At 35.5% G+C, this 24,183-nt stretch overlaps 2 protein-coding genes across 2 annotated transcripts; both read left to right on the plus strand.

Annotated features, from left to right (window-relative positions):
* The first annotated feature begins 1,575 nt into the window (after positions 1–1,575).
* Positions 1,576–4,473, plus strand: LOC115925046. The gene is made up of 4 exons (XM_030988195.1): positions 1,576–2,022; positions 2,279–2,526; positions 3,213–3,341; positions 4,227–4,473. Exons 1-4 carry the CDS (start codon positions 1,776–1,778, stop codon positions 4,428–4,430), a joined length of 828 nt encoding a protein of 275 aa, XP_030844055.1. The 5' UTR covers positions 1,576–1,775; the 3' UTR covers positions 4,431–4,473.
* Positions 4,474–4,896: 423 nt separating this feature from the next.
* Positions 4,897–22,775, plus strand: LOC105442168. The gene is made up of 13 exons (XM_030988549.1): positions 4,897–4,937; positions 11,291–11,574; positions 12,460–12,475; positions 14,015–14,274; positions 14,829–14,904; positions 16,465–16,562; positions 16,805–16,927; positions 18,067–18,270; positions 18,984–19,225; positions 20,284–20,418; positions 20,870–21,032; positions 21,980–22,043; positions 22,481–22,775. The coding sequence occupies exons 2-13, from the start codon at positions 11,355–11,357 to the stop codon at positions 22,746–22,748; spliced, it is 1,869 nt and encodes a 622-aa protein (XP_030844409.1). The 5' UTR covers positions 4,897–4,937; positions 11,291–11,354; the 3' UTR covers positions 22,749–22,775.
* The last annotated feature ends 1,408 nt before the right edge of the window (positions 22,776–24,183 follow it).

The following is a 24,183-nucleotide window of genomic DNA, read 5'->3' on the forward strand; positions in this document are numbered from 1 at the left end:
GTTGTACCTCAGGAACACAAACTAGACTGACACCAGACCGACGAGAGTCTGAACAACAAATTACGATACGGCCAAATATTGGTAAGATTTTTGGAGTCTGCATGAAGAATGTGCTCCTTTAGGTCATTAGTGACTCCTAAAATACGATAGCCGTGATTGGCCAAAGAAAATGTGTATGTTGATGCTTGTGCGTGTGTTCGTGCGTATGGAGGGAAGTTTGCAACGTACATAGTTATTTCTACTATTGTGAATCCAAGAGGCAGCGTTAAACTATGCGTAGGGTGTTCATTTGACGAACGGTCCTATTCTAATACAAAAGTATATATTTTTATGTTTCAGATCTCTGATGAGTATTACAAGGGCGAACTGTCTCCTGAGAAGGCCTTGGTGTTTTATCTCCTAGAGAATGGAGCCAAGTTAGATGTGAGGGACACAACAGGCAACCTACCAATTCAATACGCCAAGGACGAAGTGGTCAAACAGATGATTTTGTCGAGGTGATACTTTAAGTCTAAACAAATTAGCCTTTTGTCCCCTCCAGTTTTAAAAAACAAACAATTTAACAAAACCCAAGGAAAATAAAGCATTTGTTCATCTTCCACTTTTGATATTTGGTAATAGAATCTTGTCTCTTTTTTGTTGTTGTAACTCTAGCCTTATTGTAAATCTTACCAGTTAAGTATAAATGTATTTTTCAAACAATAAATTGTACATATATTGTGACAATTGTGACCTTTACTTGTACATGAAGGCCGTAGAGTCCACCTCATCCTTGTTTTATTCTAATATACTCAGATGGTCAGTATATATACACATATAAGAAAAATTGTATTTTTCTTCTTTTTGTAGACTCTTTTTTTTCTTCAAATAATGGGCCTCGATAAGTGTTTGACATTTAACAGTTGTTTGATGCATGTCAATATCATTTAAGTAATATACCATAGGTTGAAACAAATACACGTTTTCACAGCACAAATTGTATAGGAATATCTTATCGACTTCCGCACTGATTATTTTCAGGTTACCTTCTTTGGAGGAGATCCAGACTTACCGAGGTAAGAACGTCCTTCAAACACAATCAGCTTTTTCTCAGTATAATAGCTAAATAAGTGATTCTAATTAGTTCTTATCCATTAAGTCACATCTTAAAATCTAGCAATAACCCTTCTTTGTTTTCCATCTCAAAGAAGAAGGAATTTAATAATTCATTGTCTGGGCCATTTACTTAATCGCACACACAAATCACTCAGCTACTCCCTACTAAATACTGCATTTGTATTTATGAAAAACTAAGAGTCATGTTTCCATCAATTACCCAAATACGAGCCATGAACGTTGGGTGAGCCCTCAATTTAAAAAAGCATATATAAATACACAGATGGATATAAATAAAGATGCAATACCGATACAAAATTATAGATTTACCATATACCCAGGGAGGTGACATGCCCTGATATACCCTAATTCAACTATTACAAACCAGGAGGGAACGTCAGTGTTTGGGTAATTAACTCAACCTCTCAGTTTTAATAGAGTGAATCCTTTTTGAGAACAGAAATGAGATGAGAACTATATTTATATATTGGTATATCATTCCAACGACTATCCCGATCTGAATTTACAGTTACTTTGTCGATTATATCCGTTCTTATTATTGTGTCATTTTCCTTTGTTTAAAATAAATAACAGCTGAACCATCAACACCTGCCATCGTCTCCGTTGAAGTCGTAAGGAGAACCAGTCAGGAAATTGAACTAGAAGACCATGGCGTATCAATGTTGATTCCTCCGGAGGCTGTTCATCAGAGTGACCCGTGCAAGATCACTTTAACCCTCTTACAAGACCCTCCAAGTGTCGACATCCAAGATGATGAATCAGTGGTCTGCTACGGGATCAGATGTGATCCTCCAAACATGATCTTCCACCAACCTGTTAAGATCAGGATCCCACACTATTCCTTGGTCATGAACCCTGATCAAGGGAAACCAAACATCGTTTCCCGTGTATTGTATCCAGGCACGGGTGAGTCTATTTGGTTAGATTAAGAAAATTACCTGCATTTGATACTAGTATATGAAGGGAGAGTTGGTGCTGTTTGATATGGCTCCTTAAATTCAAAACCATTCGAAATAATTACTCTTGACAAGATCACCCACTATGGATATAAATATTATTTTGATGTCAGTATACATCTAAGATTTCACTGTTCAAATGACAAATCGGCCCCGTGGTGTTGTGAACAAAAAACGCATTTTGTTTTGTTATCCACTTACACCAGATGTAACAATAACATCAAGAAAAAGATCATCCAGCTCACCAAACGAACCACCATACTGCAGAGTGTACAAGAGACATCTTGAGCTGTACATTGGAAAATGTGCTGAGTGGTGGGTTCTTATTCCTCTCGAACAACAGGTGATCCAACACCAACTTAAATGCACTCCATACATCCCAGACAAGATAGAGAGAGGACAAGAGTTTGAAGTTCACCTGCATATGCATGCGGACCTTCCTGGGATGGAAACGGTCAGTAAAAAACACCTGATTATTGGCAATTAATTGAGGGAATGTATTACTTACAACTACTGGACCAGCTCCTACTGGCCTGTTCAGGCAGTCTGACTTCTGTTTTAAGGGAAGCCCATTTTATTGCTACGTGATTAATCAAAGTCTTCATGAAACTGTAAAGGAATTGTAGTCAATATGTACTCGTTTTAAATGATATAATTAAAACTGCAATGCTATCATATCTCGTCCCGTATTAAGCATTTGCCCCGAATGAATTATACAATTGTCTGTGTCTTTTAACATCTACACAGAGCCCTTCATTTAGAAATTCATTCATGTTCATGGTTACAGAGGGTCAAATACGTTCTGTATAACTCCCAATGTATGACTATAGGTAAGACTTCAGAGAATTCACTACCAACTTTCCTTGTCAATTTCAATTTTTCTTTGATAGAGTGAATGAGAAACAAAGAAACAAATTATTAATGACAGTTTTACCCAACCATAGCATCAAGACAGGAGTATGGACTTTTAAAAAACCGTGATTTCTCACTGCCCGGAAATATTTAGAACCACTTCATTCTAAGGGTGATAAACTAGTTATTAGTTTTCTGTTGAGGTTCAAAACATTTCTTCACCGAAAGGAAATGCTTTTTTTCTCATTAATGTGTATTGACGGTTCTAAGTCTCTTCCTATGAAATAGGATATACGGAAGGAGAAGAAGCAGCAGTCGTACCACAAGAGCCACCGCTCCGTTCCCTTCAGTGTTGAGTCTAAGTCTGGTGACGTCGCAGTGACGTGTCATCGAGAGGGCAAACAAGTTGAAAGCAAGGTAATCAAAACTCAAAAGGATTTGTATGACGTGTCAATAATCTGTAGAAAATATATAACTTTTGTGTTTCATAGCAAAGGCTATATTTGATGATCAAGCTATTATTGTTTCCTAAAGAATTACCCAGGTTTAATTAAAAATATCAGAGATAAAATTTTTGAAGGCAAACATGTCAGAGGTAAACCTGTATGAAGGTCTATCATTCTTACATCTGTCATTCTGAAATTCTGCATCTACCTCACCTTTTACCTTTGGCATTTTTACCACGGGAATGTTTACCTCTGACACTTTTACCTCTATCATCTTCTGGTATTCTCACGTTTTACCGTTCTTACTTTGACGTTTTTCCCTTAACATTTTGTATGTGATATTTTTACCGGGCAATGTTACTTAAACATTCTCTTTCAATGTTTTATGAAGTTATCCGACACGAACATCATCCTATTGATGCCTTATGTTTGATGGAGATGCAGTTCACACCAAGGAGGAAGAGAGGGGCATTTACCATCAATCATATGAACTAAGTGTTTACCATACCCACTCCTCTTAATTGGTGCATTTGGTACTATTGAGGAATGTATCCGTGGTAAACACAATCGCATCTTTAACAAAAATCAGTATATTTTAATACCCTCGTATAACACTTATTGAACTATCTGATTGTAAAATTATGACAATTACGTAGTTGAACATTATTTCTAGGGGAAATACATTAGGGTACTAAAATCGCCCTTGAGCTGATTTATCGAAAACAAGTTGTGATCGTGATGATAACAGGAAATGCTATGAATAAATTTACACATCTCGACTTTGTCGTATTTTTCCTTGTAATGACATTGTTTTAAATTTAGTATTGTTATTTTTTTCTTTATTTCAATATCACAGGTTCTCTCTTTGAAGGATGTTTGTGGCAAGATGAGACACAACCTATTGTTGTCCGTGACTTCTACTGATGAAGAATTCACAGGGATAACCATTACAATTACACAGGCTGGAAGGCTAGGGATGTCTCGATCAATTGCTTTTATCATCAGACACACGGGTATAGTTAATCTCTCTTCATCAAATTATCAGTTAGTTCGTGGTTAGTAACTCAAGAGTATGATCAAAGAAAGAACGTGAAAGACTTGAATAAATCTCTCGAGAAATGATTCTAGCGCTTTTGAGATAATTGCATCCGAATGCAATGTTTTTCAATAAACAATGAATAATAACTAAGATTATCCTAAAAATTTAGCCAAAATGCAGTTCGGAATGTTTTTTTCATATCTTCTTGGTATGATTTTTTTTACATTTCGTCATGAAATAAGAAATGGGGGCATTTGTTCATTTGTTTTTTTTGGTCATATATGTTCAATTTCACATGACTCATTATACATATACTTCATCTGTAAGTCTAATAATTAGACACAGGGTTTAGCAAACTGTTCAAAAACTAGAGACCATAAGCAGAGGAAGTTGTCTAATTTTAGTAATGATTATAACCAAGAAAAAGATCAAGTCATTCTTGTATTTTCTCTTTAATTTTCCTTTTCTTCAAAAAATTGTAGATGGACAGGAACACCTAGCTCCTTCTGAGCCCCTTTCATTTGTTGGGTAAGCTAAAATCATACATCATAGATGATAATACTGTTTTGTTTGGACAAAACTACATGTATAACAGCTTTATTGGAATGGAAGTTATACTCTTTAAGAATAATTGTTGTGGAATAATTCCAAACAATACTTCTGTTTTTGTCTTTCATTTTAGGACTTGAAGAAAATAATTAGAAATTCAAGTACTTTTCGCACCTCATTATTTCTACGTTGCAGAAGTTGAAAAGAAACGTATTCGATGACATTTATTTGATGCATGTCAATATCATTTTGGTAATGTACCATAAGTTGAAACAATACATCTTTTCACAGCACAAATTGTATAGAAATGACTTATATGCACTTTATTACATCTGCACTGATTAATTTCAGATTACCTTCTCTAGAGGAGATCCAGTCTTATCGAGGTAAGAACGTCCTTCAAACACATTTCTCAGTGTAAATGCTAAACTAGGGGGTCTATTTTGTTTTCTTATCCATATCGTCACATATTAAAGTCTAGCGATAATTTTTTTTTTCCATTCCAAAGAAGAATGAATTAAATAATTCATTGTCTGGGCCATTTACTTAATTGGACACACAAACTTCACTCAGGTACTCCCTAAAAACTGCATTCGTATTCATATATAAAAAACTAAGAGGAAAGTTTCCATCAAGTACCCAAATACGAGCCATGAACGTTGGATGAGCCCCTAATTTAAGAAAGCATATATAAATAAACAAATGGATATAAATAAAGATGCAATATCGATAATATATTACAGATTTACCATATACCCTATTTCAACTATTACTCCCAGGAGGGAACGTCAGTGTTTGGGTAATTTACTCAACTTGTCAGCTGTAATAGAGTGAATCATTTTTGTGAACAGAAATGAGATGAGAACTATATTTATATATTGGTATATCATTCCAACGACTATCCCGATCTGAATTTACAGTTGCTTTGTCGATTATATCTGTTCTTATTATTGTGTCATTTTCCTTTGTTTAAAATAAATAACAGCTGAACCATCAACACCTGCCATCGTCTCTGTTGAAGTCGAAAGGAATACCAGTCAGGAAATTGAACTAGAAGACCATGGCGTATCAATGTTGATTCCTCCGGAGGCTATTCACCAGAGTGACCGGTGCAAGATTACTTTAACACTCTTACAAGACACTCCTAGTGTTGACATCAAAGATGATGAATCAGTGGCCTGCTACGGGATCAGATGTGGTCCTCCAAACATGATCTTCCACCAACCTGTTAAGATCAGGATACCACACTATGCCTTGGTCGTGAACCCTGATCAAGTGAAACCAAACATCGTTTCCCGTGTATTGTATCCAGGCACGGGTGAGTCTATTTGGTTAGATTAAGAAAATTACGTATATCTAATACTGAGATAAATGCAAATTGATGCAACGAGATCCATTTTTAGCATTTGTAAGACAGAGCAAGCACCACGAGCGCCCATCTGAGGCGGACACCGACGTTATAGAAAGAGTCACCATCATCATCATGTTAAACCAATTGAAAATTAAGAAAAATATATATATATTCTTTTTCCTCTTCGCTAGTACTACATGCCACCATCGGGTGTGTTCTCGGAGACAATTGTGATCCCGGAGTTAATAGTTGAAGCATGTATCGTCCTCACCACAGTCCCAAAACGCTGTGAGGAACAATTTGCAACTAAAAAATCTTTGGAAACTTTCAGTAAAGGGGAAGTGATGAAGGGGGAGTTGGTGCTGTTTGATATGGCTCCTTAAATTCAAAATCATTCAAAATAATTATTCTTGACAAGAATACCCACTATTTTGATGTTAGTATACATCTAAGGTTTCACTGTTAAACGGACAAATCGACCTTTGGCGTTGTCAACAACAAAAGCATTTTTGTTTTGTTATCCACTTACACCAGATGTAACAATAACATCAAGAAACAGATCATCCAGCTCATCAACGGAACCACCATACTGCAAAGTGTACGAGAGACATCTTGAGCTGTACATTGGAAAATGTGCTGAGTGGTGGGTTCTTATTCCTCTCGAACAACAGGTTATCCAACACCAACTTATATGTACTCCATACATTCCAGACAAGATAGAGGGACGACAAGAGTTTGAAGTTCACCTGCAGATGCATGCGGACCTTCCTGGGATGGAAACGGTCAGTAAAAAGCACCTGATTATTGGCATTAATTGTTGGAATGTATTACTTACAACTACTCCGCGATGTTTCACCAGTTCCTAATGGCTTCTTCAGGCAGTCTGATTTCTGCTTTAGGGGAAGGCCGTCTTATTGATACGTGTTGAATCAAAGTCTTCATGAAACTGTAAAGGAATTGTGGTCAATGTTTACTCGTTTAAAATTATATAATTAAAACTGCAATGCTATCATATCTCGTCCCGTATTAAAGGTGAAATTCAAAGAAAATCACAAATATGTCAACTAAAGTATCACTAGAAACTGGTAAGCTAACAGATGGCCATCGTACAAGTTTTAGGTCAACTTCATATCGGGTGATTTGTAAAAATACAAATACAACCACCTCCATAGCAGCTGGGATATACGCGAGATTCGCCGGAAAAATAACGATGTTTTAATGACGTCAATATATGGACCAATACTGCCCAAGCAGACGACATCCCATAAAGAATGAACATAATTGCAAAGCTATTATTTCTCAAATTGTAATGAGTTAAGTGTATATAAATATAATGGCATGTCAAACCATTCAAAAGGGGATATGACCCGATTCTTATAACTAAAATCTTTTGCTTGTAAATACACAGGATAGGGGTTAATTAACAATCAAAGAAACCAGACTTTCAAATTGAAAACCCCTCGGAATGATATTAAGGACGGCATTTGTTCCCTCTTGAAACGCCGAACATACCGCGGTGTGTGCACTTGAAAATACAATGGCGTCTTATTTTGTTTACAAGCGACAGATTCCTTTAATTTTGTATCACTGCATTTGTCATTAAAATAAAACCATGCGCGGGTTTAGAGTGAGGCAATATATTATACATTTAGCCTGACGGTAGTGAAGTAAGAGAAAGAACTCAAGAAAAGATGAAAATACAGGCACTGAAAATGTGTGAGATGTCATGGGACATCGTCTGCTTGTGCAAATCATGTCCATACTGTGATCTCACACATCTCAGCAGCGTTCGGAGAGCTCTTCAGGTGTTATGCCGGGGCCGTATTTAAGCGTTTTGTAATTTATGATAATCATTACTTCGATTGTTTCCAGGCATTGAATTTTGGTAACCTTGTCAAATCAAAGTTTCAACTTTGCAATAATGAAAATAAAGTTAGTTTTTAAAATCAATGAATATCTACTGTATTAAGCAAATTTGCCCCCAATGAATGATACAATTGTCTGTGTCTTTTAACATCTACACAGAGCCCTTCATGTAGAAATTTATTCATGTTCATGGTTACAGAGGGTCAAATACGTTTTGTATAACTCCCATTGTATGACTTTAGGTAAGACTTTAGGGAATTCGCTACCAGCTTTCATTGTCAATTTCAATTTGTCTTTGATAGAGTGAATGAGAAACAAAGAAACACATTATAAATGAAGAAAGTTCTACCCAACCACAGCATCAATACAGGAGTATGGACTTTTAAAAAACCGTGATTTCTCACTGCCAAGAAATATTTAAAACCACTTCATTCTAAGAGTAATAAACTAGTTGAGGTTCAAAACATTTTCTTCACCGAGAGGAAATGCTTTTTTTTCTCATTAATGTGTATTGACGGTACTAAGTCTCTTCCTGTTAAATAGGATATACAAAAGGAGAAGAAACAGCAGTCGTACCACAAGAGCCACCGCTCCGTTCCCTTCAGTGTTGAGTCTGAGTCTGGTGACGTCACAGTGACGTGTCATCAAGAGGGCAAACAAGTTGAAAGCAAGGTAATACAAAATCAAAAGGATTTGTATGACGTGTCAATAATCTGTAGCAAGTACATAACTTTTGTGTTTTCATAGCAAAGGCTATATTTAATGATCAAGCTTATATTGTTTCCTTAAATTTTACCCAGGTTTAATTAAAAATATCAGAGATAAAAATGTTGGAGGTAAACATTATTGAGGGTCTATCATTCTTACATCTGGCATTCTAAGATTCTGCATCTACCTCACCTTTTACCTTTGGCGTTATTACCACGGGAATGTTTACCTCTGACATTACTCTATCATCCTCTGGTATTCTCACGTTTTACCGTTCTTACCTTTGACATATTTCTTTTTAAAATTTGTATGTGACATTTCTAACGAGCAATGTTAATAAACATTCCCTTTCAATGTTTGATGAAGTTATCCGACAAGAAAATCATCTTATTGATGCCTTAGGTTCGAAGGCGATGCAGTTCACACCAAGGAGGACGAGAGGGGCGTTTACTCTCAATCATATGAATTAAGTGCTACTATACGCACTCCCCTAATTGGTACTCTTGGGGAATGTATCCATGGTAAACACAATCGCATCTTAAAAAAAAAAAATCAGTATATTTTAATACCCTCGTATAACACTTATTGAACTATCTGATTGTAAAATTATCACAATGACGTAGTTGAACATTATTTCTAGGGGAAATACATTAGGGTATTAAAATCACCCTTGAGCTGATTTATCGAAATAAAAGTTGTGATCTTGATTGTAACAGGAAATGCTATGAATAAATTTAAACATCTCGACATTGTCTTATTTTTCCTTTTAATGACATTGTTTTAAATTTAGTATTGTTAGTTGTTTCTTTATTTCAATATCACAGGTTCTCTCTTTGGAGGATGTCTGTGGCAAGATGGGACACAACCTATTGTTTTCCGTGACTCCTACTGATGAAGAATTCACAAGGATAACCATTACAATTACACAAGCTCGAAGACTAGGGGTGTCTCGATCAACTGCTTTTATCATCAGACACACGGGTATAGTTAATCTCTCTTCATCAAATTATCAGTTAGTTCGTGGTTAGTAACTCAAGAGTATGATCAAAGAAAGAACGTGAATAAACAATGCATAATAACTAAGATTTTCCAGAAATTTAGCCAAAATGAAGTTTGGAATGTTTTATTTTCATTTCTTCTTGGCATGATTTTTTTTACATTTCGTCATGAAATACGAAATGGGGGCAGTTGTTCATTCGCTGTTTTGTATATGTTCAATTTCACATGACTCATTGTACATATACTTCTTCTGTAAATTCAATCATTAGACACAGGGTTCAGCAAACTGTTTGAAAACTGGAGACCATAAGCAGAGGAAGTTGTATGATATTAGTAATGATAATAATAAAAAAAAGCTCAAGTCATTCTTGTATTTTCTCTTTAATTTTCCCTTTCTTTAAAAAATTGTAGATGGACAGGAATACCTTTCTCCCTCTGAGCCCCTTTCATTTGTTGGGTAAGCTTAAAATCATACATCATAGATGATAATGCTGTTTCGTTTGGACCAAAATACATGTATATCAGCTTTATTGGAATGGAAGTTAATACTCTTTAAGAATAATCGTTGTGGAATAATTCCAAACAATACTTCTGTTTTTGTTTTTCATTTTAGGACTTGAAGAAAATAATTATAAATTCAAGTACTTTTCGTATCTCATTATTTCTACGTTGCAGAAGGTGATCAGAAACGTATTAGATGACATTTATCTGTTTCAATGCTCTGTTTCGTCAAAGATATTGATAGGGCCGATGAGGCAATAGGAATTGAATTTGCGTTTATAAATTGAAATGAATGGAACATTTGGTCCTAAGTTGAAGTTAGGCATTTGTGTAGTAAATAGATAACACGGCTGTTTTATTTGAACAAAGCTACATGTATATCGTTTGTAGGAATGAAACTGTATCCTCTTTAAGAATTGTGAATACATTAAACTAATTCCTCTGTTTTTTTTTTCTTTTCAAGACTTGACCAAAATAATTATGGATTCGAATAGATCACGTGAAACAACACCAAATTTGTTTACCCACCATATTATTTTTTACTTTGCAAAGGCGATCAGAAATGGATTCAGTTTTCTCCGTTTCTATTCCGTCAAAGATATTCATAGGGCCGATGAAGCAATCGAACTTTTGGTTAATTGTATAAATCAGAATGGATGTAACATTTGGTCTTGAGCTGAAGTTCCTGTATTAAATGCTATACCGGTACATATACACCATGAAGCCATTGCCTTCGGAACATTTGTTGTGTAATCATTCTTGGGTCTATGATGTATATGGACAAATATAAAGAAATGTCCTGCAATAAGTCATTAGCGTCAGGTTGTTGTTCATACATTTATAACCATCGTTTTAAAATAGTTTCACCGAGGCAAATTTACCAGAAAACCCTCACTTTGTCTTGCAGGGCTGTGGAAGAAGTCTTGAAAAGTGACCTGCCGGACATTGATGTCCTTACAATAGCCCAAACAATGACAGTAGACCAGTTCTATGATTTGGGAGTAGCTCTTGGTTTCACCATACAACAACTGGATGTCATAGAATACAGGAGGTTCCGTGACAGAGAGCAGGCCATCTATGACATGTTGGTGACATGGAGAGAGAGACAACCGTCCGGCCAAGCAGCAAAGGAAACGTTCCTCTCACTCATGGAATCTTTAGATTCACCAGCAGAAGGAATCGCCATATCAGGTCTGACTTTTGAAAAAAAGTGTCGGTTTGTATTTCTCGTTGATGTCCATTTAAAATGAAGAAAATTACTCCCCTATACTACACTAGAATTTTTTTAATTAGAATTAAGATTAATTCACTCTTTTTTAAATCGAACCTTCATTGAACTGACATTATTGTAAAACAGTGTGCTTCAACCTTCCTGCTAACCAAGGGACGAGTACACAATAGTACTTTCCGTTGTTTTTTAAACAACGTAGTTTCATAGGGTTTTATAATCAGGATAATTTTTGATAATAAATATGGTTTCATGGCAAATTGACACCCATTTCAAATTGTATTTCACTATTGTATGTTGCTAGAAGTTAGGGTTGAGGATAGAATTAAGAGTAAGTTTCAGTAAATCTATTTCGAGACGCTTATGGCGCATAACAGTCTATAAATATGTTAGAGCTTTAGATAACTGTTAATAGTGCGTTGAACTAAGGGCTGAAATGTAGTGAACATTATTTTATTTGAGTTATTTCGAGATGTTATACAGTCATACCTGCTTTAGTGACCACCTGTCTACAAAGACCTCTTTTTGTGTTTCCAGTGGGCGTTCGCTGTAGGCAGGTTTGACAGTAATACGCAATACATGTCATTTTATTCTACAACAGAGAAAAGATAGAAGAAATAGTGGGTGGGATACTGAAAATACTACTTATCTAGTATTCGCACATCGTACATGTAGAAGGGAGTGTGAGAGATGTACATGACTTAATTAGCTTGGCGTATATAAACAAGGCTAACATCTAGTTTGATTTAATTTTTTTAAATAAATTGTTTATTCTTACAATGTTATTCTTTATTTGTTTTCATGTTTATATCTTTATGTTCTACTTTTGCATCACCTACGTGCATCAGACATTGGACTCACTGGGTAAGATTTTAATTTATGTCAACTATGGTGTTTATAGAATCGATATTGTACGTGGGTTGTATTTATTACCGCCAATGAAAATAAACTGGCTGCAGTGTTATCAATACAGTTTTTACACAAACGCCTGATTATTACAATTGGGAAACTAGACATTGAATTCGTAACAGAGACGAATTAGGTGATCTGCTGCTTTAATGGAGACCTAACACATGTAGAAACTCAAAGGAAGATTTGGTCTTTAACAAAATTCCACCCTCCACTCATATAGCATGCCTATGTACAAGCTCAATTAGTAATCAAGGATGTAGAAACAGTAGAAATAATTGTCATGACTATTGTTTAGTATAACCATGTAACCATTAAATTAATGACAGGAGTAGGCGAACTAGCAGCAAAATAACATGCCGTTCATGAAGTTAAATTTCTGATTATTTATTATACATATATGTTGGATCGTAAAGAGCAGCAAGAAAAGCAATGTTGACGGTCGAGAGTCGATGTTCCCGTATTTTGATCAAAAACGTACAATAGAAGGTCTGAAACATTTAAACTATCCATGACGAAAACATGACACAAACTCAATAGGAGATAGCACGTACAAGTAGAAACCATAATGGCAGATTTTGCAGTCTTCATCTTAAATCAGAATTTTTACTACGCTCCCGTCTTCTTAAAAAAATAAATAATCACAGAACATTTGTAGAGTAAATTCTAAGCTACAACATAGTAAAATATGGGAAACATTAGAGAAGGGATAGACGGGATATATTCAAAACAACAACGGCAAATATTACCTAATCAAATCATATTCAATCTTTTTTTTTTAATTGGCACTATGTTAACATCAAAGCATTCTAACAGCAAACGTGATACATGAAATCGCATCTACAATTCATACCCTATCAGAACATAAAAAAATAAAAAAAGGGAGGGGGGGGGGGGGGTAACCAGCCATTCTGAAGAGTTATAGAAATTAAAAATAGGTACTTTTTTAACCACTTTTGGAAATTTCTGCAAAAGCGTGCATGCGTCAATTTTGAGGTTGAATTAATGTTTATGAGCTAAATTTAGTTCAATAAAAGCAAAACGTGACTTAAACATTGCTAAGAATAGTATCAGCAACACAAAACAAGTGAAAAACTTGAATTAATACCATCAGTACGGACGGCACGCACAAGAGCGTCTGAACTTGCAGTAAATTAGTCCAATAAGCATCTTGACCAATTTTTGATTTTGAAGCACGCGTACGCATTCGCCGTGACGCTTGAACGTACATGGTTGTGACCAAAAGTGTACGCATGAAATCAAGTTTATGCATATCACATATCATTCAGAAATGACAATGTATGAATGAAATATGGTCAATATTGAAATGGAAATTAACAAAAGAGAACAAGATTTACACACGCGCACGCCCACATACCAGTACCTTGAAACTCTCAATATATAAATATCTCGGTGAGTTGATGCATTACTTTGAAGAAGCGATGAAACTATACGTGAGGGTTTCTTGACTTATGACTTTATCCAATGATACAGAGAAATTCCTGACAGGACACTGCTCGCGTTCGCCCGTCAGATCAGACCGGAAAAGTTCTTTGAGATTGGCGAGAAGCTGGGATTCAACACGTCAGAGTTACAACACATTGAACATCGGATACTATACAACAGGAAAAATGCTAACATCCAAATGCTCTCAAGTTGGAAAGCATCTCAGACTTCAGGGCCCGAAGCAAAGCAGACACTGAAGCTGGTTTGGGAGTCTGTGCAGGACGTTTCGAAAGCAGAGAAAACCAAGGGTATCATAAATCATGCAATGACAGTCTTCTACTGCTCTCAAGTACAACATAAGAAGGAATCATTCAATTTTATCATTTTGGAATAGTTGTGGAATAATTTATTGGCCTAGTGAATGTATACGACAATATTTAGTAAAATCACAATCTTGTATTCTACAGTTATATATTGATAGTATTCCCCTTTGTAATTAGCTTAATTTAAATTCAATATATATACACGTTAAAAAATAGCGATTGGTAGCTTAAATGATTATAGAGTAGCTACTATGTGAAATAAACATTAAAATGTATTTAAACCATGACTACTGGATCCAAGGATCCAACACCATTAAAATAAATTTAAAATTGCATTTTTAAATGTGAAATACTGTGCGGTGCGTGTGGGGTGGGGGTATCATGCAATATTTCATCCATTGTTACATGTATTGTATCGGCTTCTTATTTGATGAGGATATAAATTGATGTCGGTATTATTAATGGGATCATTCACATTAATTATAATCTGTCAGTACCACGTGTCAATACTACTTTATTAATATTTCATTATATTTCAGATAGTGGAAAGGGCATTGCTCTCTTGAATACGAAAACTGCTGGCACATCTCAAGCATTAGCTGAGGAATTATATCAGTAAGGTTAAGTGTTCATGAGTCTCGCAATCTAATTTCATGTGCTGATGCTTGTATTACAGCGGCATTTCTTTTCCCGCTCACCTTCGTAAAATCAGTATGCAAATTAACATTCAGTTAACTCAGTATTGTGCGAAATTGAATGTTTGCTTTGATCATAATTCCCATTCCCAAAGTGATATTTTAACTTCTGGTTTAATTTTAGGGTCATGGGTCATTTCATTTTGAAGTGTATGATAATATTTCAATTCCGAAACACGCGCCAAGAGCATCCGATTTTGTGCCTGTCAGTATGCAGCAGACATTCATCAATCTCGTTATAGTTAATGGGCATGCAATGTTGACACTTGTGCAATACATTTCATCAATGTTAAAACGTAATCAAGTTATGTCTTTAAGCATGTATTTAAAATTCTTTGCAAAATTTTGCACACGAAAATAAAAATGAATGCAATGAAAGAATAGATCCTGTAGGAAAAGAAGATAAAAAGCCATACGTACAAAGACGAAAAATGAGCGCCATATTTGATAAGAAATAGAGAAGGCTGCAAATTATGTTCTACATTGAATGTTCAAAATGTGGCAGCCATTGGCGCAAACGAAATTGGAATACGGCGGGAAAACCCATATTCCAGTCAAGATCGCCAACAGGTAATTTGACAAAAATGAAAACTGTTTGAATGAATATGATATTTACAGTGTACTACTACTCGCTATTGAATACATACATTTCTTAAAAATGTGGTGTAGCTCACTATACTCTCCTGCGAATTATAGATAGGGACAATTATCTTTAATTTTTAATTTTGCTTCCGACTGCTATGACAAGAAAAATTCGAAAGATTTCATTTAGAAGGTGTTGTGGTATAGTGGTTCAAGTTGTTAGCTCTCGATTATTGGGTTGTTGATATGAATCCCACCCATGCGAAATCATTACAGTTTGCTCAGCATTGTGAGCGGATGTGAGTATCAATACACAGGCGGCAAAGCAGGTTTTTTTTTAGACATGAAATATTATAAAGGGTGTTGGGTATCAACATGTCCAGAGCACCTCACTAGTTCTACGTGGACTACCTTGGATATAAATAAATGTATATACAAAATGGCCGCCGTGTATAACTAATGTTGAACGATTACTCAATAGTGTCTGACAGTGAAGTCTAGAAAGTCAAAGGGTTTCCTTGCATGATTTGAATACTGGGACACTGCTAACGCTTAAATTTCTCCGATAGGACAGATTGGGTGTCCTCTAAATGAAAGATAATTCACTAAACGTTAATAGGTACAATGTACATGAACTTCAACGCAGTTCAATGTACAGATGATAACTAAATTAGTTTTGTCATCATTATGTGAAAAATTGATCTGTCTCGATGTATGTTTCATGACAATATGACACAATAATGCTTACATCTAAAAGTATTCAACACATGCCCTAATTTAACCAGTCCACTTTTCATTCTTAAGTAACAAAAAACTTACAAATTTTTAAGGGTTTTATAATAACCTAGTGGTTAACTGTTGATTTTTTAATTTTTTTTTTTTTTTTTTTTTTCAACAGAGGAACTGCGGAGACCGAGAAGAACGATTATGACAATCTTCCGGAAAAGGCGCAAACTGATGGAACAGACAGTGTAGAGCCAATAGACTACGCCTTAGGTGAGATACGTTTTATGCATCTGAGGCAGGTGAATATTTTTACGCAAGAACACATAGGTATATTTACCTACAAATTAAGAATCTTTATTTTAATACAGATCTGTGTAGTCAGCAGTGATTATGTCGATCAAGATTATTAACAAAATATATATATCTTATAAATGATATGGGGTTTTCTTTATTGTGTGGTTTGTGTCAAATATCTCGAGTCCTAAATATTACCTTTTCTCATTTCCCAAAAGCAGGACTAGATTTCCCCAAAGCAGCGCATGCGCAAGGGCCCTCAGGAGGACAGACCATGACACATGAGCCTACATCAACCACTAACCAACCTCTTCTAGATGACAAGTCCTCCGAGAACCAAGGTAATGTGGCCGGTGGAGGTAAAACAACTGTCGGCCTATTCAAATATGATATGCGTTGTCATTCAATAAAATCGGTTTTGATAGAGAACTCCCAAACAAGAACGTACACATGACACTGTATCGTAAAAATGCATTGTTATATGGTGAGAGTATGATTGCTTTTAAAATTTGGTGGAAGATGAATATGAAAAGAGGACAGACAAAATGTTGTTCACTTGATTTGTCACCTGACCTTAACTGAGACATCGACAGATAACATTCTTCGCCTTTACTTAATTAAGGTTATACACGATTTCGCCGTCAAGAAATTTACTGAATACTTAATTGAGCCCTGGACACAAAGGAATCGGAAAGAGAGCTAAGCGGAAGAATAACTCAAAACATTATGACCTGCATACAAGTATTTTGTAAACCTGCAACAGCCGCTTTGAGGTAAAGAAGTTTGTTTTGCCAGGTCCATAATTTTATTATTTTTATTCCTTCATTGCTACCAAAAGTTGTATTTCATATACAAATACCACGACGAACAGATACATAGCACTGGTAACAATAATGTACACAATGAAACTGTATATCATGATACATTAGTGATATGAATAACAATGTTAACTCTTTATACAATATTGTTTAATGATTGTGGCGCACTTATGCACTCACCGCACCTTCATTTGTTTAAGTGTGCGCATATGGGTGTCCTCGGTCTGAGGATGAAGATTGAAGTAATGAGTAGGATTATGGTGACGATGATGATTATAATGGCAGTGATGCTGATACCTCAGTCACACCGACGAGACTGACACCAGACTGATGACAAACCGAACAAACGATGACATTACACACAATGGCTAAAAATAGTTCAGTTTGGAGTCGGTCTTTTGAAAGGTCTGCCGGTGTGACCGATGTATGATGGTGGTAGTGATGATGATGTTGACGGTGTTGATGATGATGGTGTTGGTGGTGGTGAAGATGATGATAATGATGATGGTGGCAGTGATTGATGATGGTGACGATTTTGGTGATGATGGTTATGGTGATCATTGTATAACTCTTGAAAACATGCTATTCAAGTAAATTATATAATATTTTACAGTTGAGAAAATTAACAATCTTTTAGTACTCTACCAACCTTTATTTTTCAGATGGGAAGAAAATCCACTGGGATTTTTTGACAGATAGTCCTCAAGAACTTACGCTTCAAGATAATGAAGTATTAATATCATGCGGCATCAGATTCTCACCTTCTGGAGTCAAGCTCAGCGAAACTATCAAGGTCACGTTGGACCATAATGCACATTTCACCAATCCAAGACGTGCAGAGATCGTCTTCTACACCCGCAACAAAGGTATGGGGCAATTACCTCGGGGACCTCACAAAAGTTTCTGCGACAATAATTGTTCCGAGCTTTATTTCTTCAAAGTTATAGGCATTCGGTTATGGTAGCAATTGAGTTCCAGGTTAGGTTTAAGATTGGGGATATGGTTAGGGTTAGGTGTTGTGTTAATTCCATGGTTAAAGTTAAGGATTGGTGTATTGGAGGAGATTGAAGCGGAGCAATAGTCGCAGGAGCAAGTTCATATCCAATTTACTGCAGCTCAAATGCATTTTTCATCTAACAAACAAACAATTTTGACATAGAAATATAACACGGAATATAAGTAAAATTATTGTTACATTTCAAAATAGGACAAATTCGTGTCACCTTAAGTTTCCTTTTATTATTTGATGTTTTTTTAATTCAGTAAACTTAGTTTTAACTTATTTATGGACCAGAAGATGATTTTATGGAAACATGGGGCATATGCCCCTATCCTCGCCCCTCTCCCTCCAAATAAATAAATAAATAATAATAATAGGGGGAAAAGGAAGAAGAAAAGTAATTGGCTGATGACTCTTGATCTACTTCATAGTGAAAGTTGATGCATGCATATCTATATGCTGTCTCTCAATAATGTGTTGTATTATTAAGAATCACCAATAACATAGCATTTGTCAAAAATAATCCAATGACAAGTTTCTTGTAGACCTAATATTTATGATATAATCTCGTTGTTATAGACTCAACAACTTTTCTGAGAATTCCCGCATCCACCAATGGTTGTCCACGTTGTGACGTCAGATCAAAGGACTTGGATTTCTACGTAGATCATTTTAGTGATTGGTGGATTGTGGCCGTATTCACTCGATACTTCATTGGAAAGAGGGTCCGGTGCACGCCATATATACGACCACCTGTCATGAAAGGGTTCACGCACTTAGTGCTACTCTGCATATATGACGATCTCGTGGATGTTATTGAGGTGAGACAGAGATAAGGGCGTTTGGCCGTTGAAAATAGTTTTAAATGGGGGGAGGGGGGTGATGGGTTGTGTGTCGGAGCAAATATTCTAGCAAGTGAGTCGAAAATATAACAACATGCAATTAAAGAGGGTCCCCAGATTTTCGCATTTGATGCCAGGTATTCTTCACTATTTTGTAAACAGGCATAAAGATAAATTAATTAGAGAACGAGAAAAAAAGTTATCATCCCCCATAAGTTATCTGAAAAGAAAGAAAAGAAAGTTAACACATTTCTGGCTATTTCATGATTCATGACGTCTAAATTAGTTGCTGTGCGGGGGGAGGGGATAGGGACACATTTGCTCTTTTTTAATTTAAAGAAACAATGTCCCTTTTACAGCCAACAACAAATTCTGTAGAACTTTGTAGGAATTGTGAATATGTCATGTATGTCATGTCTGTGAAATTTAAACGTTAGCAGTGTCCTAATATTCAAATTATGCAAGGAAACCCGTTTACTTGCTAGACTTCTTTTTCAGACACTATTGAGTGACTGACTGGCTTTTTTCTTCTTTGGTAATAACATAAATAAAATGATCTGTAAAGGGTACATGAGCATTTGTCTACATCAATAACCCACTTCTTGTAATGGCCAAAATTAAACTGAACGAATCTTTGTGCAGCATAAATCGTACGACCATTCGTTACAATGGTCTGAAAGTCAGACTATTACTTACTGGCGCTATAGCTCTTAAGTCGATTGGATAACAAATAGTCGTTATTTTCCCACTTAAAGACATTTTCAAGCCCCCTCTTTTTAGGGAAGTTCTAAATTAGTTTTATCTTTTAAATGCCGTTGGAATTTAATCTTTTCATATTTTGGGACTGCTAATGGGACATCTATAGTACCTTTAATATCTAATTAATATCCTAGAATTGTAAAAAGAAAATATATATTTGTTTATAACTATTCATATGTAGCTTTCTCTCTTTCTTTATGTATACATACATAATATATACAAAGAAAGACATTGAGGGGGTTGTCTTCTTTACCATCCATTATGTTTTGCTCCAACAGAAAATAAACGAAGAAATGAAGGAGTACAGAAAGCTCTATCCACCCCAGCCAATGTTCGTAGAATGGAGGTATGGTGATATCAATATCGAGTTGTTCGATGGCTCAAAGGAAAATAAGGAGAACATTGACAAACAGGTATATTCTGTGTTTCAAAGCTAGGGGTATATCGATGATTTAAAAAAATAAACCATTTTTTAATGCAATGAAATTTAATGCAGAAGCTTAATGTTTGTCTCATCTAGCAACAGTTGAAGTACGCTATTCGCATTCGGACTACTCGAATATAATTATTCGTAACAGGCGGATGAAATAATCTATAACGAGGCACTTATCATAGATTCGTGCATCATATTTAATAAATTACGAATATGGTCGATTGTACACACAGAGAAAAAAATGGTGTTCTTGGGGAGTAAAACGACATAGGAAAAATTGGGCGCCGCTTTTACACCTTTTAGGAAGTAAAACACGGAAATACGCAAGGGTGTATATTTGAGGATGTTTTAAATTCAGGTTATGCCTTTTAAGTTGAGAAAATGAGAAAATGAACTCAGATTTACTTGAATTCATTCTTCTTTTAAAATAGATACTAGGTGAAAGGGATATGTACCTCTTTGAAAGTAAACAGTTCTCCTTTGAAGTGAAGCCACTCGTGTCGGGGGCAAGCCAAAGGTTCCTCGAATTCACCTTGGATCAAAGAAAGTCTTCTTCTTACCCTACCCTGATTCGTTTCGACTTGAAATATGATGGTATGTATGATGGATGAGGGACCACAAGCTGCACACTTTGATCTGAAAGTCTAAAAGTCTTCTAATTCCTTGAATTAAAGACAATGTCTTGTGAAACTTGGTTGACTTATGAGAAAAATTACGACTGACAAATGTCAATAAAGTACGTGTTTGATTTGAAGTAACTTTCGATCCCCGGTTAAAATTTGTTTAACAAAATTAAAGAGTTCATAAGATACCCACATGTAATAGCATGAATGCAATTATTAACTTTGCAAATACTATCAAATGTGAATTTTACCTCAATTTGAAACTGTTGACGATCAAAATGTTCAAGAAGGGACATATATATTTTGACAGATAACCTTGTAATGCTTTTAATTAGCTTATTCTAATGGGGTCCTAGGAATAATATATATGTATAAATCTTACTGTTTTGTGGGTCATATATTGAAGAAAAAAATAAGAACAATAACAAAAGAAAGTTCAAAATTATGACAACCAAAACATAATATTTACATACATTTTTCTTTAGCATAAATAATCTTTATGAGGATATAACAAGACAAATTCTGCATTAGCCTGCATAAGGCATATAAAGTATACAACAGTAAATTTCATTGAGATAAAGGGTATTTCAAACACTATCATAACATGAAAATTGCATTTAAAGCTCAAGATGTATGTGTCATGTGTCAAACGGGGTTTAGTCATTCACATATTTCTACAGTAAATCAGGAATTTGGAAGAGAGCGGTACTTCAAATAATAGAAGCGACCCCCGTAGCATCTCTTAAAGAGTATCAATTATTAATACCAGTCTTTTAAGTTGTATGCTAAAATTGCTTTAAGACCAGCCTTTAACTGGTTACACTCTGTTTTCATGACATTGACCGGAATGGACCTGGCTTTTATTTATCCACAAACCCAATTCTCTTTTTTTTTATAACGTGATAACGACACCACCAGCAGGAGCAGCATTCTCTACCATGGATGCAGGATCACAATCAGCAGAGGTGTCAACGCTATCAGGGTACTTAGCCAATAGTTAATACATATTTTTTCAAAGAGCAGGCTGAGTTCTGGTAAAAGTAAAAAGCGCTTTGTGAGCGTTCTCAATCTTTGCATGTCAGTTCGGAAAAATATCATGGTAGAAGTGAGGAGTGAAAGTATTAATATAAATATTGGTAGTAGCAGAAGTTGTACTAGAGTTAGTACCTTAAGTGGTATTGTCATCAACTTTTCTTTTTAGTATCTGAAAGCCTGAAATCTATAAAATCATTCCTAGACAACAATTTGTGGCTAATTTCGGCCCACGCCGCGACTTGCATTTCCTAACATATTTATGAAATTATTTTATATGGTACAATTTCGAAGAGTTAATATTTATTCCTTCTCTGGGGCAGAAAATTTAAAAATATCAGTGACTTCTTGTGTAACCATAATACAATTTTAATTCTTAAATTTCAGTCCATCGGATGAACAGAAAGTGACAGATGCGGATATCCTGAACCTGGCAAAGCTTCTACCACCTGATCGGTGGAGCCATCTTTACGTTGCTCTTCGCATCGATTACAGCACAGCTGAAGGTATCAGAAAGGAGTTTACAGAGAAAACTGAGCAATACATACACCTCCTTCAAAATTGGAAAGCTGCATCATCTCGGACTAGAAAGGATTTAAATGCAATCCTCGTTAAGGTAGAATCAGGAGGACTTGTAGACACGTACGTGGATTAGGTGTAAAACTAGAACGAGAGAGTAAGAGTGAGAGAGAGAGAGAGGAGTGGGGTGGGCGAGGCAGTGTGAAAACGAATATATTGCATCTCTGTCACACACATTCTCCTTAATTACTTGGTGACCCTGTTGTGTTTTATAACACAGATGCCGTCTAACACTATAAAATAAATGGATAGTTGTCAGCTGCAGAAACACATTATTATCCATTATCGTTTGTCACAATGTTGTTAACATTTGATAGTTATGTAAGTTTTGCTTCTATTTCTTTTCCTTCTTTGGGGTTGTTGTGTTTAGGAAGGATGGTGTTTGTTTGAGAAAGCAATTTCGTACTTGCCACTACAGGGTGATTGTGCCATATATATGTTCATACATCTCAATGAATACAGTTCACTAAACATCGAAATATGACTATTCCTCGTTTTGCAGATATTTCCAATGGTCAGTTGAGATAAAAATGTGATGACAGATCTTACATTATTCGTGTAAATTCTACGCTGCCTATAGATTGTAGAGATTTATGTTTCTATTTCTATGACCAGTCCGCATTATGACAACTTCAACATGCAGATGCATACTCTACTATTGATTTTTTGGTGGTCGTTTTCAGTGTCCCCCCCCCCCCCTAATTCAACTGATGTTTGATAAAGTTCTTAAAGCAATGTAAATTCCTTTTATGTGTATACGTTCATTATTTATAGATGCTTGCATCTTCTGCTGATATTGTTAGTTTTATATATGATATTCTGTGTAATATTCCCTGCAGCTTATAACTTAGGATATAACGACTTAGGATATAACGATATAACAAATATGGAGGCTAAAAATCAAAGCGCACTTGTAGGTGTTGTGTAAGCAACCATGTTTGTAAAAATGTATATATTCTTTTTATTTTTACGTTAATTGTTTCGTGTAATACTTATTCTGCATCTCTAAAGTGTTGTTATATTTGGTTTGAGCGAATTTCAAGAATTTAAACATCTACCAGAGGCGGTATTCTAAAAGCTCATTTAACTTGCCTTTAAAGTCTTTAAGTTAATTGGGTGGTACTATACATCTACCGTATTCAGTATTCTAAAAGCTCACTTAAATTACATTTTAAACCCTAAAGTTAGGTGAGCGGTAATATACATCTAAATTGGTATTCTAAAGCTCACTCAGCGCTCATTTTACTCCTGCGTCATTAAAGGATGCCCACTCCATCTTTTTTTAACCCATTTCTGTAACAAAGAAAAGGGATGTATGAAGTTCGCCAATTTCAACATAGGAAAATTGTGTAGTGAACCATAGCCTGCGAGACTCGGTTTCAGAGGGCCATGTGATAGTGAAAATTTGCTTGACTTTAAACACCCACCAAATGTTTAAAAGTATAATTGACACTGCTTCGTCGTAATGAAATGAATAAGGACATTCTTAATTAATCAAACGTATCATCCTT

This window comes from Strongylocentrotus purpuratus, unplaced genomic scaffold, assembly GCF_000002235.5.
Source record: "Strongylocentrotus purpuratus isolate Spur 01 unplaced genomic scaffold, Spur_5.0 spur5_scaffold_17, whole genome shotgun sequence".
Classification (NCBI taxonomy): domain Eukaryota; kingdom Metazoa; phylum Echinodermata; class Echinoidea; order Camarodonta; family Strongylocentrotidae; genus Strongylocentrotus; species Strongylocentrotus purpuratus.